The sequence below is a fragment of the Chrysemys picta genome, chromosome 10, assembly GCF_011386835.1.
Source record: "Chrysemys picta bellii isolate R12L10 chromosome 10, ASM1138683v2, whole genome shotgun sequence".
Taxonomy (NCBI): Eukaryota; Metazoa; Chordata; order Testudines; family Emydidae; genus Chrysemys; species Chrysemys picta.
The window spans coordinates 60,802,609-60,829,099 of record NC_088800.1 but is presented as its reverse complement, the minus strand read 5'-3'; the positions used below and the strand labels follow the sequence as shown (position 1 = coordinate 60,829,099).

General features: G+C 38.4%; 1 protein-coding gene across 45 annotated transcripts in view; it reads right to left on the bottom strand.

The window, feature by feature from the left end:
• RBFOX1 (RNA binding fox-1 homolog 1) overlaps nucleotides 1-26,491 on the bottom strand; it is a 2,478,424-nt gene that overhangs the window by 397,958 nt on the left and 2,053,975 nt on the right. For 4 of the 45 annotated variants that reach the window (XM_065558793.1, XM_065558788.1, XM_065558786.1 and 1 more), the window contains exon 1: nucleotides 6,560-7,239. The exons of 38 other annotated variants lie outside the window; for them this stretch is intronic. In XM_065558793.1, coding sequence (XP_065414865.1) covers nucleotides 6,560-6,703 — 144 coding nt within the window. In that variant the 5' untranslated portion in view covers nucleotides 6,704-7,239. Of the gene's footprint in view, nucleotides 1-6,559; nucleotides 7,240-26,491 lie in introns of those variants that run through there. 3 more of the 45 variants (XM_065558797.1, XM_065558807.1, XM_065558796.1) reach the window with 3 other exon arrangements.

Genomic DNA, 26,491 nt, shown 5'->3' with positions numbered 1-26,491 from the left:
TCCACAGCTGGAGCCTGCTATAGTGCAAAAGACCAAAGGCCTGACTACAACTACTCAGCACACTATAGACATTAAATATCCTATTTTCCCTAATTAAATTCACTGGGCTGCTGCATTGACAGAGGAGGAGGGGAAGCAAAATGTAAAAGAAGTCAATGGCTCTGCACTAAGCTACTCAGAGGTAAATGAGTGATGCTAGTAAAGAAATGACACGAGTTCCTCAGGAGAGCCTGAGTATTACACACTTCAATTTAAAACTGATAAATCAATCACATGAACACCTTAAAGAGGTTATAGACCTTGAGGGATTATTCATATGGAAAGTGTTGGCTTCTAGTTTCCACTAATGTTATTATAGCTCTATAATGCAAGGTGATAAACTCTTATGTCAACAGCTTTTGTCACTTTCTCTCACCTCTATTACCTGTTAAAAACTGAACAAAGTATTTAAAATGGAGCTCTCTTAGTATACAGATAAAATTTACTTACCATTTCAGAAATACACAAACAAATATCCAAAACCCCTACATCCGAACTCTTTCTACCACTATTGTTAACAAACAAGCTGAAAGGAAATGTTTGCTCTTTACTCCAAAACATTCCCAACTTAACTGACCACTGCCCATTTCCACTGGCACAAAATGCCACAGCACATATTAAAAACTGTCAACGTAAATATTCAATAAATACCAATGAAGAGTGACAACTTACAAGTAGCTGACAAGAAAAAATTCAGACATCACATTTTTACCCAAAATATTTGCCTTTTTAATACTCAGTGAGCACAATATAAAAGGAATGATTCTAAGACACGAGTACTCCACCTGTCCCTGCCACATGGAATCCAAGGCAAGCTCCTACCGGACCGTTCTTGCTCTTATCTTCCAAAGCAGCCAGTAACCAAAGTTAACTGTTTGGTCGGTTTTTGTTTTAATTTGTTTTGGCCTTAGATATTTAAGGGGGGGTCAGTTAATTAAAGCACCTCCTCCTTGCTATTGTGGCTGGAAAGTGACCTTGTTCAACACAGCAGTAGTCAAATGCCCCATCTACCTTTTTTTCAGAATGAGAACGCAGCACTTGCTCTCTAAGCCACTTCTTAGTAGTCTCTGGAAAACAATTAAACGGCTCTTGTGTGAGAGAGCGATAGAATCATTTAAATTTAACTTTAAACGAGGAGGTGGAGTTTCATATGTAAACTTGGAAGTTTATCGATGAACATCAAATGACCTTATTTTCCTTAATTAAAATAAACAGAACATCAGGATATCACTCACTACTTGTGCATTAAAGATCTCTCCAGATGCAACAATTACACCCACACCTTACAAGTTCTGTTTCATTTATATGATGAAATTTCCTAAGAGTGCCACACTGCCCCCTTAGGTACAAAAGCATCAACCTGATATTGTTTGCAATATGGCAATTTCTTTTTCTAACAGAATACTATAATTTGCCTGACAAAATACAGTGTTTTTACCCTACCAAAATGATTAAACTAGCATTATGTTTCTCTTGGGGCAGTGAAGCTGGTTAAATGAATCAGAAAACCCTAAAAAGATTGTCTACCCTCAGTCCATCAGCTACTGGACAATTATTCAAGGCCCAGCTGTAAGAAAAACAGATGGTGAGTGAGCATTAGTAATGTGGACTTCTTTTCACTCATGCAGGCATAAGCAGAGGTTGTATGTTCTCACATGAAAATTGCCATGAAATAGCAGACTGAGGAATAAAATTGTGCAAAGGCTCAAATTTGTAAGCTAACAGATGCTTACAATTTTCATGAGCTAAAGTCAGATTAAATAATTTTACAATAGAGACAGAGTCAGTGAATCAGATATATTCAGTACATAGAAAGCAATTCAGTGTTTTTGTGCTGAAAGATAAAGTATTGGTTTAAGAAGTGATGCCATGAAACATTCCCCTATTGTAATCAACTCAAACAGTTGATCCGTCAGGCCACACTAAATTATAAAATGTAAAGGTACACAAGTACTTTGAACTGTAACTAAAATGCTCCGGTGTCATTCAATAATTAATGTACTGGTTCTGTATCAAAAAGGTAAACTGCATCCAGAGAGCATTCATACATCCTATTTTAATTCTTTATATAATTTATATGTGAAGATAATCTGTTCTAATCCCTTTCTCTATTATCGACTGCATCAATAGAAAGCACTATCTAATAAATCAACTTTGAATTAAGTCATGAAGACAGAATGTGCAAAAAAAAAACAAAACCTTCTGACTCCTATAAATCTTCAGATTCAGAAGCATGAATTAGGTAAATTGTGTGGGGAATTCAACTCTTCTTCATAGTCACAATAGCCTAAATAACATTACATAAATTTACAACTAAAACTCTATGCATGGTGTGATTTTTTTATTTTAAATCTTTGGTATGAAAACTGGTCTCACTGACCACTATCTATGCCATGAACTACTTTCTAGTTAAAGACAGAGAAGGTTGATATTGAAGTTTCAGTTCAATTGCTTTCGATCTGTGTATGTCCACTATGAGCAATGGCTCCATTTAAGAGGAATTACCCTTTGTACAAACCACTTCACTATTTAAAACAAACCACATATATCATCATTAAGTGGAAAAATTTACCAATCTTAAGATATTGACAACAGCACAGCACGCTATGAAATGGAATTTTACATAGCATTGTAATGGTTGGCTTTATTACTTCACTCAGTAAAATATCAACTAAATACCATTACATTCTCTAATGTATTATGTAGTATACAGTTATAGTTGATATAACATAGTTAAGTCTCTGTTAATACATTATACATCCTGATTTACAGAGGGTAAAGTCAGCTGTAAAAAATTGCTTTGGGCTAACACCAGACACACCAGACACATAAAGTTGCACCATTTCTTACCTAACTTTCCCCTCCCCCCCCCCCAAAAAAAAAACTCCATAAAACAAAGTTAGTTCTAACACTTCAAAATAATGTGGAGACAGGCCCAAACCAGAACACGAGTCCTTATACCCGGAAACACTAGCATTTTCTCATGAGCAAATTCTCATATGCAATCTCCTATTTTGCTACCAGTTATCTTTAAAATGGCCCAACACAAAGCTCCAAATCCAATACCTTTTTCCCTGCCAGACATCCACAGTGATCTTTGCAGTGTTTGAGAACTGGATGTAGAATTCTGGACTACTATATTTAGTAGAAGTCTACCTAGTAGTTTTGGCAGCTTTCAGATAGCTCTTCTAAGTTATCAATAACATGCAGTTTTTGTTTGCTTTTTTAATGAACATTTTGCTCACGGTTAATATAGACTAGGCCTTCATGTTCTGATTTTCAATGTTAACATTTCAACAGCACAATTTTTGATGTTTCTAAATGAGCTGTGGTGTATGAGCAGAAACATTGTTTTAAATAATATTTTAGTTTTACACTTAGCTGTAGAAACTTTATGAATGTCCATAATTCGGACTGATAGAATAGCAAATACCTAGATAGTCGTTAACATTGAAATAGTATTGGAAGAGCTTTTGTAGTACTTATGGGTATACACTTTTGAAAAAAAGTTTATGAATACCTATCCAACCATCAGATGGAACAGTGTCCATTTATCAAGTAAATAATAGCAATTTTAAAGAACTTCCAGAACACAGATTTTCCAGAGACCAAAATAGCTCCCAAGAAACTGTCCAGCCTCATGAGTATGTACATATTTACTTGAGAGAAAGAGCAGCTCCCATCATAAGGGAAAAAATAATGTTTTTTTGTAACCTTTCAGCAAAGGCTGTTTATTTGTCCCAACTGCTTCACTTAAATGTGATAAAACACTATTCTATTTAGTAAATCTAAAATGCAATATCTCATAGGTGGAGAAAATAAAAGATCACACTGTAGAATTAATTATGTGTAGGTGTATTTATTTTCAATGAGATAAAGAACAAAAAAGAGGTATTAAAGATGCAAATTAGAAAAACAATTGGCTGTATAGATTCACATAATGTGTAAATACTGGTGGAGGTGAGAATTGAAGAGGAGGCATTAATGGTTACTAACTTGTTAGTTAAAGAATTCAGGTCACAAGTACTGAGGTCAATGGACAACCTTAGAGAGATGAAAAAATATTTATGTTTAGTAAAGTATGTGAGCGACATCTAGTTAGATTTGTGTGTTTACTACACATTATTAGTTATGGTAGTGAAAAGCTACAAAAATAAAATGCACTGCTAACATATATTCCAGTTCATAGATTACGTCTCATCTTTCTCTTGTTAAACCTAAGAAAATCTACATAAGGTTCTGTAGGTGTAGTTATCACAGTGTTTACATTTCCCCAGTTTATGTAACAACTTTTTAGATTACTGGATATAAAGTAATGTGCTATAATTAAGAAAATACAAAATCAAATTCAACAAATACTAAACCAAATCTGATTTAAGAAAATATTTCTCTAAATTACTCAATGAGATTCAGAAAAAGTATGATGCCTACTGAATGAACAAAACACAACAACAAACGAATAGACATAGCATTTTGAAACCGGCATCGTCACAATTATCCCTCAGAAATGCAGATGCCTTAGCAGTTATATATAGCTCTGATTAAGACAGGTAAAAGTGTAATGATCTGACAGGATAATTAGCCCGAAACAGTGAGACTAAAAACCCAGCAGTTTAGCAATGCCCTATAAACTTCCAGAGCACCAGTTAATCCATTTAAAGAGTTAAAAAAAAATAACTTCAGGACATAACACTTTGTAAAGTGCATTAGCAATCACTTCTCATCTTTTTCTCAAATGGATTGGGTGCAATTGTATTCACTGTTTTAAAGTAATCATTATGGTTGCATACATTTCCTAAAACCTTAAAACACTGCTATATGGTTCATGTGTTTGCATAAGGCTATTGAAATTGATCATACAGGAACATTATTTATAACCCCCAACCTCATCTTCATGTAATTTTTTATCAGCTATTTGTGTGGCCATGTTGACCTCTCACCTTAAGTAACATTTTCCCTTTCAAAAGCTCCTTCCTTAATGCTCAAATTGTTGTTTGGCAAACTCAGAGGAACAAGCACAGCAAAACATACAAGCACATTTTGTACATCTCAAGTAACTGCACAACTTAGACAAGAATCTTTAAAGCTGATTCATAAACGATATATTAAACACACATCCAGCATGCACAGCTATTAAAAACATCATTTTAAATTTTCTATGTAAAACATTTAAATAATGTATACATTATGTTTATCTAATGTAAATTTTAATTATGAACACATGAACCTCTCCCACATACATGCATAATCTAGTATATTTTATTATGCATTCCATGCTGTATGGTAGAAATGGTTTACATTATACTATTAGGGAACCAAGCAACAGAAAGGTTCAGAAGCTTCAAATATTTTTATTTACTTGTTGGTAGTAACAGAAATGTTAAATATATTAATGTACAAAATAAATGTAAAATTAACCTTTGAAGAGAAAATATATTAATAAAATTACATAATGAAAAGAATTTTTAAATAGATTTTTTAAAATACAGCAATAAAGATATGAATTGTATCATGGAAGTCTATATGCATCTAAACTACTGTAGTAGAAGTTTAAGAGTTCACAGACAAATACCTCGATATGTAACCCCTCAGAGGAGTTACAGTACACGCACACACCACACACAAATCTAACCTCTCAGTAAAAAGGCCAGAATAAATGGAACTAATCACATTTGCATGACACTGTATTTTAATCTTGGCTCTGCATGACTACTGTACGACCCTCTGTGGTAGTGGGATAACAAGTTGAAAAAATAAAAAAGTACCACACAATAATGATTCCAAATAGAAGCAGCTCTTGTTTAGACATCCTAATACTGTATATTACACACTAAAATAGACAAAGGTTATAAAACTGGAAACTCCTTTTGTTGGAATACTAACAAAAAACAGCAGCAAATATGATGCTTATAAATGAAAAGATTCTTAAAGATTAACTACAATTAGGTATTGTTTTCTTGATTTCTAAAGCAGTTTTTCAAGGCAATGCAAATCTACTTCTGTGACTCAAATATTCTAATTCTTTACAGATATAGGTTTTAAAAATTAAATGATTTTCTTTTCTGATGAAAATCAGTTAGATTTCAATTTTAATCAGCAGCACGTTTCAACAAAGACTTACAATTCTTGGCTTCAAAGAAGGCTAAAACAAAATTGCCACTGGACACATTTACATTAGAAGCACAATATATGCCTGCAACTGCAATAAAGAGGCAAGAGCAATCTTTTTCATGGCTGAAATTCTGCTACAGAATCCATGGATAAAGCAATCAAAGTACTGTATTAAGCATATGTACAAACAGCATTAATAAAGATTTTGACAAAAGAAATGTTTTTAAAGCACCCAAATGCTTGATCTTGTACTAAATTAAATCTTCTACTTAGTCTCATCATTTCTAAGTACAGAGGCAAGACTCATCACATCCTATTCATACAAAGGATATCTTTAAGACTATGAATCCCATAAACAATGCTGACAATGCAGTCAATAAAGGGGAAGAAAAAAGTTAAACAAACTTACCTGCTGTAAGTACATAAAAGTCAAGGCACAGGAGAGCTGGGGACACATACCCACATTCGGCAGTGCCACACAGGTTGCTCCCGTAAGGGGATGCTGCATGGTGTTGCTCTGAAGTCTACGTAGAACAAGAGAGGGGGCTTGCATGCAAGCACGTTTGTCCTGTCTTGCAACTACAGTTTTTTTTTCCCCCTTCTGATTATTTAAGTAAGAAACAGTGTCTTTCACTGTCTTGTTTTCTTTTCTCCTTTTCAGTGCTAGATCCCTACATTCATTTGTCAGCTAAGGCCACTTGGTAGACTTAAACTACAAATTTGTAACAGAGAGGGGGGGAAAAAACAGAAGACATAGCCTGCAGCCTATTGATGAGCAAATGGAACTTCCTCAATGACAGTGAGAGCTGAGGCTCGTCTCACAACAGTAGCTGCTGACTAGTAGAGAGAGAGATTGACTCACTGAGGCTCAGTCGGCTGGTGCTGATGCTGCACGGCTTCTCATTTGTCAAATGGGTCCTAGGGCAGGGTCTTTACCACTCACCAAAATTCAAATACTGCATTTTTAAAATCCCTAGGGAGGGTTGGGAAGGAGAGAGAGCACACTGCATCACACGTCCATGAGATTTGGGCAATTAATGCCATAGCCCAGCTGGGACTGAATGTCTGTTATGATTCAGCCCTTCTCCCCTTTCTCCTCTGTCCCCCCCCCTCCCCTTTTTGTGGACCCACCTGACAAATAAAAAGGGCTTTCACCTTCTAAGAAACACACATATGGAGCACAAACTGAGAAAGAAAATATAATCTTAACAAGTCTGCAGGAGATTATTCTACAAAACAGCTTGGTTTTATATCTACATGTCAATCACTATCTAGTCTCCTAAAAAAAGCCTGTAAAATCATTAAAAAAATACTGTGAAATATCAAAGTAACCACTGCAGTAGAAACACTGGGAATAAAACTAATGTTGTGGCACACTTGGTTTTTTTTTAAATGAGGGAAATAGCTTAAAACTGCTCTGAAACCCATCTAATCTAAAATTACAAATGTATTTGAAGAATAGTAGGTCTATTATAAGAGCTCATGCTGTCAAGTTATACAGACAAATTACATTTGTCAGTTTTTGGAATTTAATGTTTACTTTTTACTTTGAGAGTGACAACTCATTGCTCAAGATAGTATTTCACTTACAGACTTTATTTCTTTATTTTATGGAGTAATTATTATTCATTAGTAGATCTAGTTAGTCTTTATGAAAAAAAAAATTGGATGTGACCTGCAAATCAAATAATTTATACGCTAACTTGTCCTTGAGATCCAATATTAAAGCTTTTTTTTTTCTAGGCACAACTAACATATAACAAAAAATACTAATGTTTTGAAATGATTTTTGACAAAAATGAGTGAATTGTTAATTCTTCAGAAAAAAGGTCAAATCTTAAAGCATCACCTTAGTCTTTTGTTTTGTTTTCAGAAGGAAACTTTTCAGAAGATTAATAAATTACCTAGTTTCATAGGATATCCAACTTTAACAGAGACACATCTTTTACCAACAGATTACCATTAAAGACAAGAAAGGAATAATTAATCTACATACACGTGAGGGCTTTGTCATCACTGGTGTCACTAATTTGAAATCACTAATTTTCTTACCAAAAAAAAAAAAAAAAAAAAAGCAGCCGCTACTTGAACTGAAAACAGACACCTTCCACAAAGCATATCACTGAAACTTAGGTTCTTGAGGTCAAGAAAAATTACGGTAGTTACTTTATATTTTTACACACACACACACACACACACACACACACACACACACACACACACACACACACACACACACACAAAACTGTAAATCTAAGTCAAAGTCATCTTCTCAAACAACAGCACAAGCCTTCCTTCCAATAGGACCAATTATTAATTACATCATTTTTCTGTCCAAAAGCAGTTATTTCAACAAAACCAATGCTCATAGAGCACACAAATGAACGCTACAACAATAAATACATAAACTTACAATACAGGGATTTGGTTTTGGCTTAGGAAACATCCATGCTTTTAGCAGTGTACCATGGTCTGAACTACTAAAACAGCACTGCTCTATAACAGCACAAATTACTTTATCATACCAAAAAAAAAAAAAAAAAGAGGAAAGAAGAAAGAAAAGAAACAATGTCAAATGAACTCTCTTTAGGCCCCTACTCCTTTTTTCATTCTTTCCCTTTGCCTTAAGCAGTCTCCGGTTCTGACAAAAGTATGTCATGCTTTTCTTTTTTTTCCTCCTAGCACATTAAGCCTGTTATTCTGCAAATGCCCTAAGCTGATAGAATTTTCCCTTTAGCTCATTTTCATATGAAACATGATAAATAATACATGGTACTTTAATAAGACCTTATCAGGATCTTTAATTAAAAACAAATATGTTATGTAAGGGGCCAATAACCCATTCATTCTACATAATTCCAAAATCAAAGGCATAATGCTTCTAGGCCAAACAGCTTGAAATTATACAATTTTCAAAAGTGAAGTTCTGGAACACGACAATTGTCAAGTAAACTTCCCTCTGTCTATCACACGTTTTATAGATAAGAGTACTTATATAAAAGAAAAAAATAAAACCCAAATCCTTTAAAGCAATCTATGAACAATCATTTCAAGACTATTTAGTGTAGAGTCTAACATACTCCTAGCATTCATTCATCTCCCACTGCTCTCTTACATTTTGCCTCCTCCCACCACCACTGTGCCAGTAATATCAATTAAATAATATCTCACATTTACATAACACAATAGTATCAGCAATAATTAATCATAAACATTAAACATACTCACACAACACAACTAACTCAGAACATGTCTGCTACAATAGACCTTAACGAGGAATAGAATTCTCTGACTTGGAATAATACCCTGCTCTCAAAAGATGAAATCACTGTCACCTCTTTAAATCCATTTCCTTGGTTTAGACAGTCTCCTTAGCCCAACAGCTAACCACACTCCAAGTTATGGCTATACATACACTAAGTACTCTCCGTAACTGGCCAAAGAAACATGGTTAACCTTGAACATTTTCTGACCCCTTCATCTCTCATAAACAAGAGTGATATCACAAGGACTCACCGAGGATTCTTCAGCATTTCTGAAGCTCCAAGCAAGACAAGATTATACTTTAAGACCAGAGAGAGTTTGTACTCAAGTGTCCTTTCACATTGGTATCCCATGAAATGTCTTGTTTGGTCTGTACCCTAATGCTGATCGTTACTTCACATAAAGTCATAGTTATCATCAGCATCCCATCTGTGAAACTAAATCTATATTTCAGTAATTCTTGATCTTTAATTTTTCTCAAACTACAGAATAGGTATAATGTGTGCTACTGCAAAGGCTGATTTCCCTACCCCACACCACTACCACTAATGTGAATCAACCTGTTCCAGTTGATTCCGGATCCAATCTCTGAACTGAATTTAATCATTGGCTGATTTGGTAAGACTGTCAATAAGGGTGCCAATTATTATAATTTGTGCTGGTTTTGTTTGTTAGGAACTGGACTGAGGCCACCAATTTATGTCACACATAACATATAACAAGATAACCTGTTCTGGATTTGAATGAGGAGTCTAGAGGTGAAAGGCTCTCGTATAATGACGATGAGTGAAGCTGCATAAATTACAGAGTCCTCTTATGTATGTAGCAAGATGTAACAACCTTTTCCCTCAGTTGTTTAGGTTTGAAATGTCATGGTAATCCAGAAATATTGCTATCTTCAAGTCAATCCAGTTATTTGGACCAGCCTCTTTACAAATCAAATAGAAAGATAGAAACCTTTTTTATCTAATTTTGAACATCCAACCAAGAACAGGAATCATAAAATCTGCCTGAAACAAAGGCAAAAAAACCATTTCTTGCAAACCTTATCCACAACTGCAAAACCATTCTTAGCCTTTGATGCATGATTAGGTTTTTATTTCATCTAAGTCATTTCACCAATAATAATCTATTGATTGATAGGACTTTTAATTTCTGACTTTTAATTTTGTCCCATATTGGCTGCTGCAGCAGTCAGCCTTTTCTTCCTCACTCACCACAAGCTACACCTTCTAAAAAAAATCCTGTGGCCACCTTGAAGACCAATGCCAGTGGTTTTGGAGCCCATCAAAGCTCTCTGCCTCAACATTGTTCCTTGTTTCCCTTCCTAATTAAGTTACTTGATCCTCCCCTTCTCCTCTGAGATGCTTTCTGGCTGTTTCATTAATGCCTGAAATAAGCCTTCAAAGAGATGGGCACGAGTGGGAAAAAAGGTGATATTTGTTTACCACAGTCTTCAGGTAGTTATTCTGCATCTTCAATGTTTCATAACTTAAGTGGCAATACAACCCTTCCAGGGCACTCCAGAAATTACCAGTTAGCTAGCCACCTGCCTCCCCAAGCCTCCGATACACCTTCATCTAAACACAGAATAAAGCTCTCCCTCATTGTTATAGATTTGCAAATTAGTGCCCTAGAAAACTATTAGTTTTCAATCCAGCCCTTACAGTTGCCATTCAAAAGGGGTATGTTTGAGAGGGTCTGAGAATATAATAGTATTTCTAACACTTTATACGTCTATAATGTATTTGATACCAGGAACCCAAAATGCTTTAACAAATCTTAATTATGCCTCACATCACATTTATTAAATATGTATTTTCATGCTCGCTATATAGATGGGTACATGTGCTACAAAAAATTTATAGTGCTACATCCAAGGTCTCACTGTCATTTGGTGCAGGAGCTAACAGAAATATTCAGTCTTGACTCCCAGTTCTCTGATCCAATCACTAAACAACACTCCCTCCCTCTAACTTCTGCCATAATAAAATACCCCTCATCACTTGATCTTGGGGGGGGAGGAGAGGAAATCTGTCCTGCAGTCCCAAGTAAAATGTTTAACTATAATCTTTTGGTAAATTATTAACAATTAATAAGCTCTTATCTTCTTTCTGCCCTCTCCACCAATATCCCATTTCTTTAAATATATCTCTATGATGATTTTATAAACAGGTGAATACCACTGGTCTTTTTAAAGCAATTATACTTTATCAAAAAGACTAATTAAAAATACAAAAGGTTCTTTCTTTTCTTTCCAATTCCTGGGTGACAGCTCATCATTCCAGGGGTATTTTCTTGTCATGAAAATCCGTATTTCTATTTTAAGGTTTTTATTAAGACTGCTTTTCTTTACTAGCTCTCCACACACAGATCAAGACATTACAGAGGCCTGCACCTACCTCAGGCAAATAAGAATTACTAATTTTCTCTTTCTATTAAATACTGTGTTACTTCCATTGACTTCTCCAATATTTCATACCTAAAGTCTACAGGGACGCAGTGCCAAGGTTAACCTTTTCAGTGCTACTTAACTACATATTTCAAAAGCATTTAGCATTAATTGTACAGGTTTTCAAGAATGGAAAAAAATCATAAGTGTCCCTGTGCTAGCCGACAATTAAATGCATGGACAGCAATGGAGGGAAATGTATAATGGGTATTTCTGAAAGGACTGACAAGACTTTCTGCTTGGCAGTATCTAACTCAAAACCAACTCCCTTGTTCTCCTGGCCTGAAGGGTCTGGAAGTGCTGCAGAAATTTATGTTCAGCAGAGGGCTGAAGAGAGAAGCACTTTATGAGTCTGATCCTGATCTAATTTTACATAGGTTTTATATTAGTGTAACTCTATTGAAGTTAATGGAGTTACTCCTGATTTACACCACTGCAAGCAAGATCAGAATCAGGCCTGATGTCTCTCTTTAACTGAGCCTGAAGCAGTGCTGGCAAACCTTAGAAGGAAGCTAGATATAAGCTGCTGTTGGCTTAATTATGTACTCTGAAGGGTCAGAACACGAGAGTTGGAAAACATTGTGGGACCCTAAAGGAGCAACTTGCCCATCCCCATTCTAAAAATGCCATCAAATTAAAATCATTAGACAAAATTCAAAGTTCAGTTAATCAGAAAAAAATAGCAAATAATTCCATTTTCAGAATTTCATCAGGGAAAATTACAATAGTGGGTTTTTCCCCCTGTTTTGTTTTTGTTTTGTGTTTTGTTATCCATGAAAACTAATTTTCCCCAAAGATTCTACCCTGGGCACCTTAATAATAGGAGACAGCCAAATCTCATATCTGGCTATCCAAATCAGTACTTAGGCACACTGATCATCAGACTTATCCATTTATGTACTGAACTGAGAATCCAAATGCAGGATTTAGACAATGTATTAAGAAGCTCATGTGTAAAATTTGGACTCCGTGTGTTGTACATTTCTCTGATGGTAAAAGTTTGTTTTTAAGCATTGCAAATGCAGCCCCCTGGCTTTCTTCCCTAAACAGCTGAAAACATTAGGTGTGACAGCTTAAAACATTAGGCAACATGGTTTGAATATTTACTAGAATTGGGCCTAAGACACCAAATTTGGATCTGCGATTTTGGTTTGACATGTTTAGAGATATGGTCTATATGCACAGTTGGATGTTAAATTTTCCAAAGTGTAGGGTGTTCAGGTCACATCCATATGCACTATTGTCACAGTACTAAATGAAATAAAATATCTCACTATCCTTCTGAGATACAGAGCACTTTTTAAAAAAACATACACACTCTCTCTCCCTCCTCTCTACACCTTTGAATGCCATGCTGGTTTAAGTATGTACACTTTTTGATGGATACAGATCCAATGACATCAATTCCCATTTTGGTGATTTTAGACAAGAGAGTGTAATGTGTATCATATATGGTGTATTCATATGGTTCTTTTGCCAATGTTCCAAAAGAAAGAATGTTTCATAAGGGGATACACCATAGCCCTTCATTATCTGAAGTTTTCAGGGGACATCTGAAGTCTTCATATAATTGGATCTACAAACTCTAAAGACTGGAGTCTACTGTGGGTCTCCCTGCTCTGCAGAACTAACACTCTCAAGTACAGACTGTTGCTCAACTTCCCCCAAAGCCAAAAGATTAAGCAGGACACAGCAGGACTAATTAGCCAACATTAATCTTAGTAGATCTAAGCCCTGGTGTGGTTTATTGAGTAGTCCAACACTGATGCAAGCCCATGCATATCCTCTGCCTCTAGGCTGTTGAGCAGCTCAGCAGGACATAGAAGGTTTAAGTGGCTTTAACTAAAATGACTTTCACTCAGCTGTGCCTACTGAACTTGGGAAAGTTAGCTGACAGTTTCTGCATTTCTGAACCTCAGTTATCTAATAACCCTTGTTTCAGATAGGAGAAAGTAAGAAAGTTTGAGTAAACAAGGATGTAGAGTACTGCCTTGGACACATGGGAAGAAAGACAAGATGCAAGGGATGTGGTTCAAATAGGCCATAACTCTATTAATGTAATCATTTGGGAACTACCCAGCAATAAGTTGTACTGTGCAGGTCACTATTCTTTCTCTCATCGCCTCCACTTGGTGGCGGGCTGTTCTCACCTCCTGCTTTCACAGCTGGTCCCCCGCCCATTGCTGGAACCTCACCGGACTCCCTTTGTATGAGGATTAAGGAGCTGGAGGAATGGGTTGTCTCTTTACTGTACCAGACATTAGGAATCCCAACCCTATTCTGCAGCAGCTTTAGGGGATGCCTTCCTATCACTTCTCAAACCAGTTTATCTAGGAACCAGATCTCCCCATGTAACGAGTAACTGCCCTGGACACCTGCTAACCGCTTGCTAAATTACAAAAGCTTGAACCTTATCTTCTGACCTAACGCACCAGGTCCCTGAGGTGCAATGGCAATGATGAGAAAACCTACCTTGCCTCAGCCAATCTGATCATGAGAGAATAATTCCTTCCCAATCCCAAAAAAGGCCACTAATACAATGTCCACATCAGACCCAAAAAAACCCCAGACCTGCTAATCCAGAAGTAAGAGAAGGCTCAGGCCGGAGGGGCAGGGTTTATATACCCTTAGGTGATGTCTTCCTTCTCCCAGTCAGCACCTCCTCTCCCAACCCCTGAAAGACGGGTGGGGGGGGGCACACCTTTTTCCCCCGTCTATCCAGCCAAAACCCTTGCCTTTGAAATTGTATGTGTGTGCAAAAAATGCATTTTGTTTACATTTACTGATATTCATTTTGCTTTTCACAAAGGAACTTTAAAAAGCTCATTAGTGACACTGGAAAAATATTCTATTTAGAGACTATTCTATTACACATGCATTTTGTATATAAAATGACTGTACTAAAGTTGTTTATATGGATACAAGCTCTTTGTTGCTTAAAGGTGTTTATGTTCCTGCTTCTCATTCCTCACTTATAATCCTCTCCTTGAAACATCACATCTCATGCTGTGGAGGTTCTATGATGTCACAAAAATGATTATGACTTCAAGCAGCAGGAGCACATAAACTTAGGAAGAAAAAAAAGATTGCTCTCATGTCACTAGTAATGAAACAAGAAGGGAGCAAACATACACCCATATTGTACACAGTATGACAGTGGAACTGTTAGTTAAATGTTTTCCAATTTTTTCAGTGAGGTATTAACAAATTAACAAACTGTAAATGCATGACGAGTTTCAGACAGAGAATGAAAGTTTTCTTAATTATTCTGTAAGGCAGAACCTATGACTTTTCTGTATGGCAATGAAACAAACTGGAGGTCAATACATTACCTAATACAGTCATATCACATCATTCTTGTCTTGAATGCAGCTTATTCTTTCTGTGTGGTCTCCCCAAATCCAAACCCTCCAGACTTTAATTTATTCAAAATGCATCAGCTCATTTCACCATCAATGTCTCACAGTGAAAATATACCTCCCCCCAATTGACAACCTTTTCCTTCTTCTTACCATCTCACTCACTCTCCTGTGCAGGGCTGGCCTTACCATGAGGCGAACTGAGGCGGCCGCCTCAGGTCCAGACTATGGGGGGGGGGGGAGCACACCACTAGGACCCAGAGTGTAGAAAATGGTGTCTGCTGCTGGTGCATATGTATTCTCTCTGCTCTAGATGCACAGAGATGGTGGAGTGCTGTGCTGGAGGAAGGAGGGCACAAGAGACATAACAGGCAGGCAGGAGAAAAGGTGAGAGGGAATAACAGAAAGCAGCAGGAGCTGCAGGGAGAGAGAGGAGGGGGAGCCTCTTATGTACCTCTCTAGCACCCCCAGGAGCCTGGATTGATTAACACCAGCTTCCCAAGGAGCTTCCTGTTTCCTGCTGCTTCCCTGAACCCACTTGAGGAGAACAAGCAGTCAACTGAAGTAGTAGGAGCCAGTTAGGCCCTTAAGATGCTGATATCTTCCCTCTCTCAGGCCCTGCTACCAGCCTGCTTATTTGTCCCCTTCAATTGAATGTTGAGAGCCACTATAGCTGGCACAGAACAGCAGTCATGAGTGAAAGAAGAAAACGCCCCTCTGGGGCAGCATTCAGAAAAAGAAAGAAAGCAAATGAAGCTTTTCTATCTAAGGAGGAAGGAGCTCTCCTGAGATACATAGACACAAATGTTCAGGGTGAGTCTTCCGGCCTCAGTGGGATGTGAGTGACGAGGAGATGCCTGATCTTCCAGTCAGTCAGAGTACAGGTGACCTGGCAGCTACTGCGGCATCCATATCTCCATCTCAAATGGATGTAACCATGCACATTCCTGAAGAAAAGAGTAGATCAAAGAAGAGTGTGGTGGAGGCACAAGAAACAGCTGCTGCTGAGCTTAGTTCCTTAAGTCTAGATGACCCAGGACTGTGGACCCACTTGAGCAGTAGTCTGAGGGACTTCCTTGTACTGCATGGGCCACAACAAGTGAAAAACTTCATGTTCCCCAAAGACAATGAAAACAGTAGTTTCCATCCAACACAGTACTGGCGTGAAATCCCAAATAGTGACAAAGTGGAAGAGGCCATGCCTTATGTATTCAAAAACCCAGAATGCTGCATACTGTTTTTGTTGCAAACTCTTCCAGTCTAATGTTCCAGCTACATTGGGTTCTACAGGAACAAAGGACTGGAAAAATCTGGCTAGAAATCTGGCATGCCATGAGAAGGCAGCAAATCACCAGAGAGCATTCCATAGGTGGAAAGAGCTTGAGATGAGACTAAGGTTAAAGGCCACCATAAATGATCAGCATCAAGAGAAGATTGCATCAGTGTCTCTTTACTGGCAAAATGTTCTGAAAAGGCTCATTGCCATTGTGAGAATGCTTGCTACCCAAAACCTAGCACTGCGTGACACTTCAGATCAGCTGTATGTGCCAAACAATGGAAACTTCCTTAAAATTGTGGAGCTGATGGATGAGTTTGATGCTGCACTCCAGGAGCATCTAAGAAGAATCACCACCCAAGAAATGTACACAGACCACTACCTTGGTTACTACCTTGGTTACTGGCAACAAAAGTCAAACAGAAGATTGTGGCAGATCTGAAGTCAGCAAGATATTACTCTGTTATTCTGGACTGCACACCTGACATCAGCTGTACAGAACAAATGACTTTAATGGTGCGTTTTGTAGCAGCAACAGAACCTAGTGAAAATGTCCCCGCAGTGGTGACTGTCAGAGAGCATTTTCTAGAATTTATTGACATTGATGATACTATGGGAGCTGATATGACAAATGTGCTTCTTAAAAAGCTGGAAGATACAGGAACTGCGATAGCTGTCATGAGAGGTCAGGGCTACGATAATGGTGCCAACATGAGAGGAAAAAACAGAGGAGTGCAGACACGGATCCGAGAGTTAAACCCTCAAGCTTTTTTAGTCCCATGCATCTCTCATTCATTGAACTTGATGGTCAGTGATGCAGTGTCAGCTTCTAGTGAGGCTGCTGAATTTTTTAATGTAATTCAAAGCATCTATGTATTTTTCTCTGCATCAACTCATCAATGGCAAATTTTGAAGCAACATCTGGGAACATCCTCTCTGACACTGAAACCACTGAGTGCCACATGATGGGAAAGTCGAGTGGAGGCAATAAAGCCTATCAAACACCAAATTGGGAAGATAGCTGATGCTATAGTTGCCATTATGGAGGGTAATGCTATAACAAGAACTATTCGTGGGAGAACAGTGGCAGAGGGAAATGGAATCACCAGAAACATACATAACTTCAAATTTCTGTGTGGCTTAGTGTTGTGGCATGACATACTGTTTGAAATAAATGTTGTAAGCAAGAGACTCTAAGGTGTTGACCTTGATATATCTGGAGCAATGGAACAACTGGTTGTTTCCCACCTCATAATATCTGCCAATTCTGATGCATTCACTGACTCTCTCCTATTCCACTTTCTTCTCACCAGTTTTTTTGGGATTCTGTGTTCTCCTGGTTCTGTACTACTCCTCCCTGATCATCCATCTCCTGTTCTCTATCATCAATTCGCTCCTCTTTTCACTCTGTGTTTTATATTTTTATTTCTGTCATCTCTGTATATTTAGATATATACAATGTCATATTCAACACATCTGCCTCCTTCTCCCGCACATGCAGGCTGTCATTAGGTCCTGTAGGTTCTTCTACAATATCCACTCTTCCTCCACCCCACCCCCTTTCATCAGTGCTACTGAAGCCCTTGTCCATACCTTGGTCATCTCACCTCAGGTACTGCAACCTCACTCTCTCAGGCTCCTCTTACTCACAAAAATTGTCCAGCTAAACTGATACTGTTAAAATTGTTCTGTTTTCCCATTTTTCTGACTATGTCACTCGCTTTTGACTCATTCTCTGCATTCCTTTGCCTTGTGGATCAAGTTTAAGTTTCTCATCCTCAACTTCAACTCCCCCAACAAAAACCTGCTCTTACATTTATGCTTTAATTTCTTGCCAATCCTCTTGTTCCTTAAACCTTTTCTAAGTATCTACTCAGTATCCTTCTCAGACTCTTGTTGCATCAAAGAACTTGTTTAAATTCTTCCTAAAAACTGTAGAGGTTTTCAAGAATGACCTCTCAAATATTCCTGCACCACCTCAAACTTGTACTAGCACCTCAAATACTATATGTGTGAGCAACATTCTATGTCAGAATGAGATTGTAAACTACTTCACAGTAATAAATTAGTGTGTTTGAGTTGACTACCCCCTAATGGAAATAACCAGATAGAACAGATTCTCCGTTAGCACCACTATTGGGAGCATTCGGTTTTGGAGTAAAAGGATTTGAATTCTTTCCTTTCTATCCTAAATGCTGAATTCTCATAGTCATAACTGCAAAGTCCTTGTTGGCCATGGATTTGTGACAATAGCAGTGATTTGTGTAACTAATTCTCAATTTAAAGGTTAACCCATGTGTTTATCTTACACAGAGACAAATGGAGGGCTTCTCCCATATCCATCTATGAATTCAATATGCAACTACCATATTGCTAAACATAAATATATAGTCAGTAAGCATCTTGTTTCTCACCAATTTTATTATTTGCAGTGTTGCTGTAGCCTTGTTGGTTGCAGGCTTAGAGAGACAGAAGGTGGATGAGTTAATGTCTTTTACTGGACCAGGTTCTGTTGATGAACGAGACAAGCTTTTGAGTTTACACTGAGCTCTTCTTCAGGTCTTGAAAAGGTACTCAGAGTATCATAGCTAAATGGATCAGATAAGGAGTTAACCCATGTTGGAAGAGCAGGGCTGGTGTAACCACTAGGTGAACTAGGCGGCCGCCTAGGGTGCCAAGATTTGGGGGCACCAAAAAACGGTGTCCGGCATCACGGGAGTCAGCTGAGCAGGGAGCTCATAACCTCCATAACAATTCCCCCCCCCCCCCCCGCAGTGAAGAGCACCGCGCAGGACAGTCAGTTGGAGCCTGCAGCGGAGCAAGGAGGAGACCGCGGCCGAGGGACGGAGCCGTTGGGGAAGGCAGGACACGGTCCTGAGCTCAGGTGAGCTTCGCCCTCCAATGTGCTGTGCCTGGGGCCGGGCGCAGCTGCCCCCTGGGGTGAGGGAAAGTGAAACTAAACCCCGCAGCGCGACAGAGGGGAAAGGGCTGGCGCAGGTTCCGCTTCCGATAAACCCCCCCCCTCTTCGGTGGCACTGTGCCAATAGGGGAGCTGGCCCTGATCCCCAGGGAGATCCTCACCTGCTCCCTGGGAGAGCCCTGCTCTGCCCTCCTTGCTCCTGGGTCCCCCCTGGAGGGCAGACCAGGGCTGGGAACGTTTAGAGACCCTGCGAGCTTGAGGCATTCTCAGCCTCCTCCTTGCTCATAGGTTCCCCCGGACCAGAAGGGACCGTTGTGATCATTTCCTCTGACCCCCTTGTATTAATTCTAATGAACAATGCCACATTATGCAATATTCATTTTTGAAAGTTTATAATAAGCGATGCTTCGGGGGGAGGAAGGGGGCGCAAGGTGGAAGTTTCGCATAGGGCGCAAAATATCCTTGCACCGGCCCTGTGGAAGAGACCATTAAAGGTGAAGTGGCAGTTAACACCTCTGTTGTAGGACAAAGGATGGTTAGTGGATTACAGATTGTTGTAATGAGACATAAATCAGTGTTTTTATAAAATCCATGATTTTTGGCAGAGTTATGAATTTAATTTCCCTGGCTCATCTTTTGAAGTTGCTGTGCAAGTTTCCTTTGAGGATGAGGACTGAGAAGTCAGATGTGTTCTTTAAGGGAGTACTGCAAGTTCAGTTCTGGAGCAAAATTTAGGTTTAGTAAAAATAAGCTTTAATAAAAACGAAGACCTACAGAAAGTATTCATTTTGTTGTTATTTTTAAAAACAAAGAAATGGAAACAATTTTTGTGCCACTGCATGAGAACCTGAAAGAAAAATAGACTGGAAGATGACTATATAAATAAAATATACATTTTCATTGTCCAAATTCAGAGAAACACATACTATAAACAGTGAAAAGTACATTTTATTTTTAAAGTTCTCCCAGTCTGAATTATGTAGGATGTTATTCATTAGAAAGGTATACAATTTGTTGTCTTTTAAAAAAAAGTTTTATTAACAACAAAACAGTATCCCTTTTATACTTCTAGGCAGGATATACACCGATACCAATATAAACATGAGAAAACAAATGACCGCGCATTGGCTCATTTTAATTACTATTGTTTAAGATTATACAAGCATCAGATTTTTTTTTCCAAACATCGGATAAAAAGACAAGATATCTGTTACCAGTTACAAGCTGCAAAAGCTCCTAAATGAAGATGAACAGAGTCTTGTACATTTAGGCTAGGATTGTCAAATAAGCCTAAGGAGTTAGGTGCTAACCACATTCATAGACCTTAGTTCACTTCCAGACGAGTATGATGAGAACATCTTTGCTGAAAGGTTCTGTGAAACATTTATCCACATATGAATAAACAATGTTTTCTGAATATTTGGGGGGAAATTATGTGTTTTCTGGAATTAAAGTGGACCTGTCTGAATTGCTACAGTTAAAAGAGTGAAAATGTAGCCAATTCTTAACGGTTTTATCACTTGGCCATAAAATACAGACTCACTTGAGGCTAATGCTTACCAACACAGAGTTCCTCAACACTGAAGAGAAAAATGTATCACAAAAAAAGTGAATTAAATTAGGTAGGCTGCTTAAAGAAAAAGAAAAGAAAAGACATCTTTCTAATTTCACATAATTTTGAAATGCCCCTTAATGTGTTTGTGGGTTTTTGTTTTTTTCAAACCAATAAAACATCAGAAGGCTCTTAGATCTAAATGTGGATTAGTCAGTTCTGAATAACTCACCCCTTGCCACACACACAATAAATAGGCGTACACAATTTTTGGCCTTGATTCCACCAGATATGAAACTATAAGAATATAAGTATACACTGTATCAATGCTTTTATCTCTTGTAAATTCAGTATAATCTTGCCTTTATAATCTCTCTGTGCAGTAGCACACACTGTGTGCCTTATGTAGATTTCTTTTATTTGAAAAAAAGCAAGTGTACAAATATTAACTAAAAAACCCTTGAAAAAATATTTATATTTATATTGCTTCTTATGTATACCAATTGTTGTTTATGTCAAAGTACTTCTAAAATGCATAGCTCAGCTCGTAAGTACCAGTAATATGCAAACCTGGTAAAAGACTTAAAGAACTACTAGGCCAGATGAGATGGAGATATAGATGGGTCCAGATAATACATTAATTTATAAAGTCTCCCCCAACAATGAGTTTATTACACTCTCAGGAATAATATGATTAATACACAATAGCTACTTATCTTAGGGTTTTACATTGTGCCTAACAGTATGGTATCTGATTGCTGACATACTAAGGGCAACAAAAACTATACCTGTCCTAGACTTCAGGTCAGATCTTGTTTTTTTATGGTGACCCTCCTACCCCAGTCCTCAGTGCCCCCTCATTATCCCTTCTTCCATAAATAAACTACTCTTGTATAAATGACTTCTCCTCAGTGCTTCTTTTTATTCAAATCCCTCCTAAAGAATTACAAATTCTAGCCCATGTCAATCTAGCACCTACTCTATCCCAATATTATATAAAAAGAAGGAACAGGGAGGAGAGGGGGTGAAACTAAAATAAGGTTGAAAATAACTAATTTATCACCATCCTTCTTGATTTTTCCATGTTTGTCTCTTAGGCCAAGATCGTGCCAGGATCTCCATATGGCAGAATTCTTCACCCATATGGAGCTCATTACAGAATTGGGAACTTATGCTGTATGGTCTTTGCACCAGGGACTTTTTGTGTGTCTATAACACTGGCAAACCAGGTACCATCTCATCTCAAGGCTCCTAGGCCTCAGCTAAACACTGATCAATCCGTAGTGTGACAGACCCAGACCAGTGGGGTACAGGAGTCTGGTAGAGGGCAAATATACTGGTCACTGGATGAGTAGTTTTCTGTTCCCTGAATGACCAGAGAAGGGGCTGCACTAGTGTAATCAGGAACCTGCTAGAACCAGTTAAGGCAGGCAGGCTAATTAGGACACCTGGAGCCAATTAAGAAGAAGCTGCTAGAATCAATTAAGGCAGGCTAATCAGGGCACCTGCGTTTTAAAAGGAGTTCACTTCAGTTTGTGGTGTGAGTGTGAGGAGCTGGGAGCAAGAGGCGCAAGGAGCTGAGAGTGAGAGGGTGTGCTGCTGGAGGACTGAGGAGCACAAGCGTTATCAGACACCAGGAGGAAGGTCCTGTGGTGAGAATAAGGAAGGTGTTTGGAGGAGGCCGTGGGGAAGTAGCCCAGGGAGTTGTAGCTGTCATGCTCCTCTTACAGGAGGCACTATAGACAGCTGCAGTCCACAGGGTCCTGGGCTGGAACCCGGAGTAGAGGGCGGACCCGAGTTCCCCCCAAACCTCCCAATTGACCTGGACTGTGGGTTCTTCCAGAGGGGAAGGTCTCTGGGCTGTTCCCCAACCCACATGGTGAATCTCTGAGGCAAGAAAATCCGCCAATAAGTGCAGGACCCACCAAAATAGAGGAGGAACTTTGTCACAGTAGGTGGAAACCAGTATGGCTCACCTATGTGTTAGCATTGTTAAAATAGGTGTTAAGTTAACAAGAATGTGTTTAGTATTTAGACTTTATGAAATGCTTGTAAGATGTTGCAAGTAGTAATCTCACTTATATCATCTGTACCCCATGTTATAAGGTTATATTGAGTGTTTGTACTGTAAGACTCTGTACCTGTGCAACAGTCAAGAGAGAAGCATTGCCTAATGTGAAATACTATTTTATTTGGTATCAGGTTGGTTTCTCCTGCCCAACAAAATACAACCCATAGACAATAGACAAATCATTGTGGAATATCAGAGAACAAAAAAACTTTGTTGATTGCTCCCTCAACATCCTTGGAGAGGTGGTGTACACGAGGACTCGTCCCATCAGCTTGAACACTGGGGGAAGAGAATAAAAATCCCTGACAGGAAGAAACTGGATCTGTGCTGCTTGGACGTTGGGAGGGCAAAATTTCTAAACATAAGCAAGGGATCCCCAGCTGTTCAGCCTGGGTTAGCCCTAGAGGACATACAGACCTTGCCCATTACAGCAGTCTCTAATATCTTTTGGAACCTAAGACTAACTCATTTGCATGTGTATGTGTACCCGCTTTAACCTTCTCATTTATTTTTCTTAGTTAATAAATCTTTAGTTAATTTATTATAGGATTGGTTAGTGTTGTTTTTGGTGTCGAATCTAAGGTGCCATTGACCTGGGGTAAGTGACTGGTTCTTTGGGATTAGGAGTAACCTGAATATTGTTGTGATTTTTGGTGTAAGGGGCTATCTATCACAAAGGCAAGTTTACCTGGGTGGCAGGATAAATTGGAGTACCCAAAGGGATTGTCTGTAACTCCATGTTAAGGCTATTATGATGACTGAGGAGTTCACACTTGATACGTGGTTGGTGAAATCTAAAAATAGAATTGACAACCAATTTGGGTGTGTGCTCTGCTTCTTAACAGTCTGCCTTGAGGTTGGTACTCATGGTCCTGTGCCACTCCAGAGAGCTTGACAGTGTTATATACAAAGCTGACCACATTGCCAGTGCTTAACAAACAATAAACATCATAATAGAAACTTCAGACCAGTAAAGTCAGTAAAGAGCAAAACACACAAATGGGGGAGGAGAAGTAAGAAAGAAGGGACTGTGACAGAACATCTAAGGTCTATCATTAACTCAATTTTTATGGGTTTTTTTTTTTAAAAAAGGGTAACAACTATGGCTCTGTCTACCCTCAAAATGATACAGTAGCACAGCTGCACCCCTTGCAGCACTTCAGTGTACACTACCTACGCTGATGGGAAAGGTTCTTCCATCAGCATAGGTAATCCACCTCCCCAAGAGGTGGTAGCTAGGCTAAGGGAAGAATTCTTCTACCACTGTCGACATGGAGACTTAGGTCAGTTTAACAATGCCACTCAGGGATGTGGATTTTTCACAATCTGACAGAAGTAGTTAAACCGACCTAATTTTCTAGTGTAGACCAGGCCTAAACTAACTCTGTGTACAACAGAGACACAGGCCTGGTCTACACTATATCCGTATAACTACATTGCTCAGGGATGTAAAAATACATACCTAAGCAATGTAGTTTTACCTAGCTAGCCCCCCACCCATTATATCACCTGCATGTCTCTAGGAGAGGTGGATTAACTATGATGAGGGAGTAGCTTTCCCGTCAGTGTAGTAGCATAGTACCATCTTTACTAAAACAGCTATAGTGCTGTATGTGAAGACAAACCCACAGACTGGATGTATGAGGTAGGAGGGCATAGCGTAGCTACTAAAGAAAGGAACAGTAGTAGCGATAGAAAGTTAATCACTGTACTTAATCAAAAGTAATGGAACTCCCCAGGGATTCTGACATACCAGCTTTGGATACAGGATGTCTGAAAGTAAACTTCCAGAGGTACTTAGGAGACAAATTTCAGAGTAGCAGCCGTGTTAGTCTGTATCCGCAAAAAGAAGAACAGGAGTACTTGTGGCACCTTAGAGACTAACAAATTTATTAGAGCATAAGCTTTCGTGGACTACAGCCCACTTCTTCGGATGCATGACAAAGTCATGCAGTCTTCCCCAAAGAGAGACTTCTGTGTAAAATACTAATGACACTTCACCTTGATGGGTTAATGAGCTCTCATACCTGTATGGATGAGCAGCCAAGAAGGGCATATCTCAATATACAAGCTGAATCAGTCAGAACTGCTTGAAAAGTGGGTCCTGGGCATTGTAAGCAGGAGTTGCTAGTAACCCCACAGCAAGGGATGCTAACAGAGTGGTCAGAGAGAGGACTGATTCCACAAGAGGAAAAGTATTCAGTTTTCTTGCATTTTCAGTTTAGTTAGAGAAAGAAAAGCATTATCTACTTAGCTTATGAAGTGTAAATCCAGATATGTTAAGCAAACCATTTATTTTATTTAAATTCCACTTTATACTTGTTCTTAATAAATCTTGTTTTAGTTAAGAATTGAAAATCAGTGTGGCTAATTTCATTCTGACATCCACAAAAAGAAGAGAACTCCATAACTTATAAAGAGAAGTGCAGAAATATAGAGTTTCTGGATCCTATATCTCCTTCTCAGTTAAGGCGCATGGACTGAGATGTCCTGTTCCATTGTGTTGCCTTCAGACTAAAGTGGACAAACACCAAGGGTTGAGGGAAGAGCCCAAGAATCTAGCAAAGGGAAAAGCTGTCAGGGATGTTGGACCAACAGCAGTGGTATATAATATCTCTGAAATAAATTATGTTAAAGTTTGTAAATTCGTCAAACATATTCGGTCTGCAAAATCAGTTAAGGACTCTGGCAAGAAATAATTCTCTTGAGCCTCTAGTACCTGTTGCTTATGATTAAGCTGAAATTGGAGGCAGTATGATCCTGAGGACAGAGTTGAGAATTTGGCAGTCTCTGCTGCCAACTTTCTGTGTAACCTTGAGCAAATCACTGCCTGTAAAATGGGGATAGTAATACTTAACCACCTTTGCAAAGTGCTTTGAGGTCTATGACGAAAGTTCTGCATAAATAGTATCATCATCAAATATTTTCTGAAACACACAGCACACAAGATCTTCTACAAAAGTTCATTTTGCGCACAGGTTTTGAGACATCTTATTTTTTCTGGCCATAGTTGCCGAAAACTTAAATACCCATTCTAAGGGATTAATTGTTATAATTAAATAATTCACAGCTAAATAAACCATTGTAATGAATCATACTTATTGACATGATATTCTTCAGGCCTCCTTTGAAGTAATTAGCACATATCTCGTCAATGCAACATGTTCAGGGTAAAGAGCATTGATCAATATGACTTGACACAATCTATCATGTTAAAGTTCCATGTTTCCAGAATATGTTGAGGTGCGGTGAATTTTATCAAGATGAATACCTCAGCATGGATTGAAACCCAAGTGGGCAGAAGCCAAGCAGAACATAAACAAATCAAACAGATGACCTTGATTTTTATGAATTCGGTATTTAAACTAAAGATTGGTTTTGACAGAATACACAATGACATAATTTAAAGAGAGCAGTACAAAGCAATAAACCTACCAGGGCTGTTAC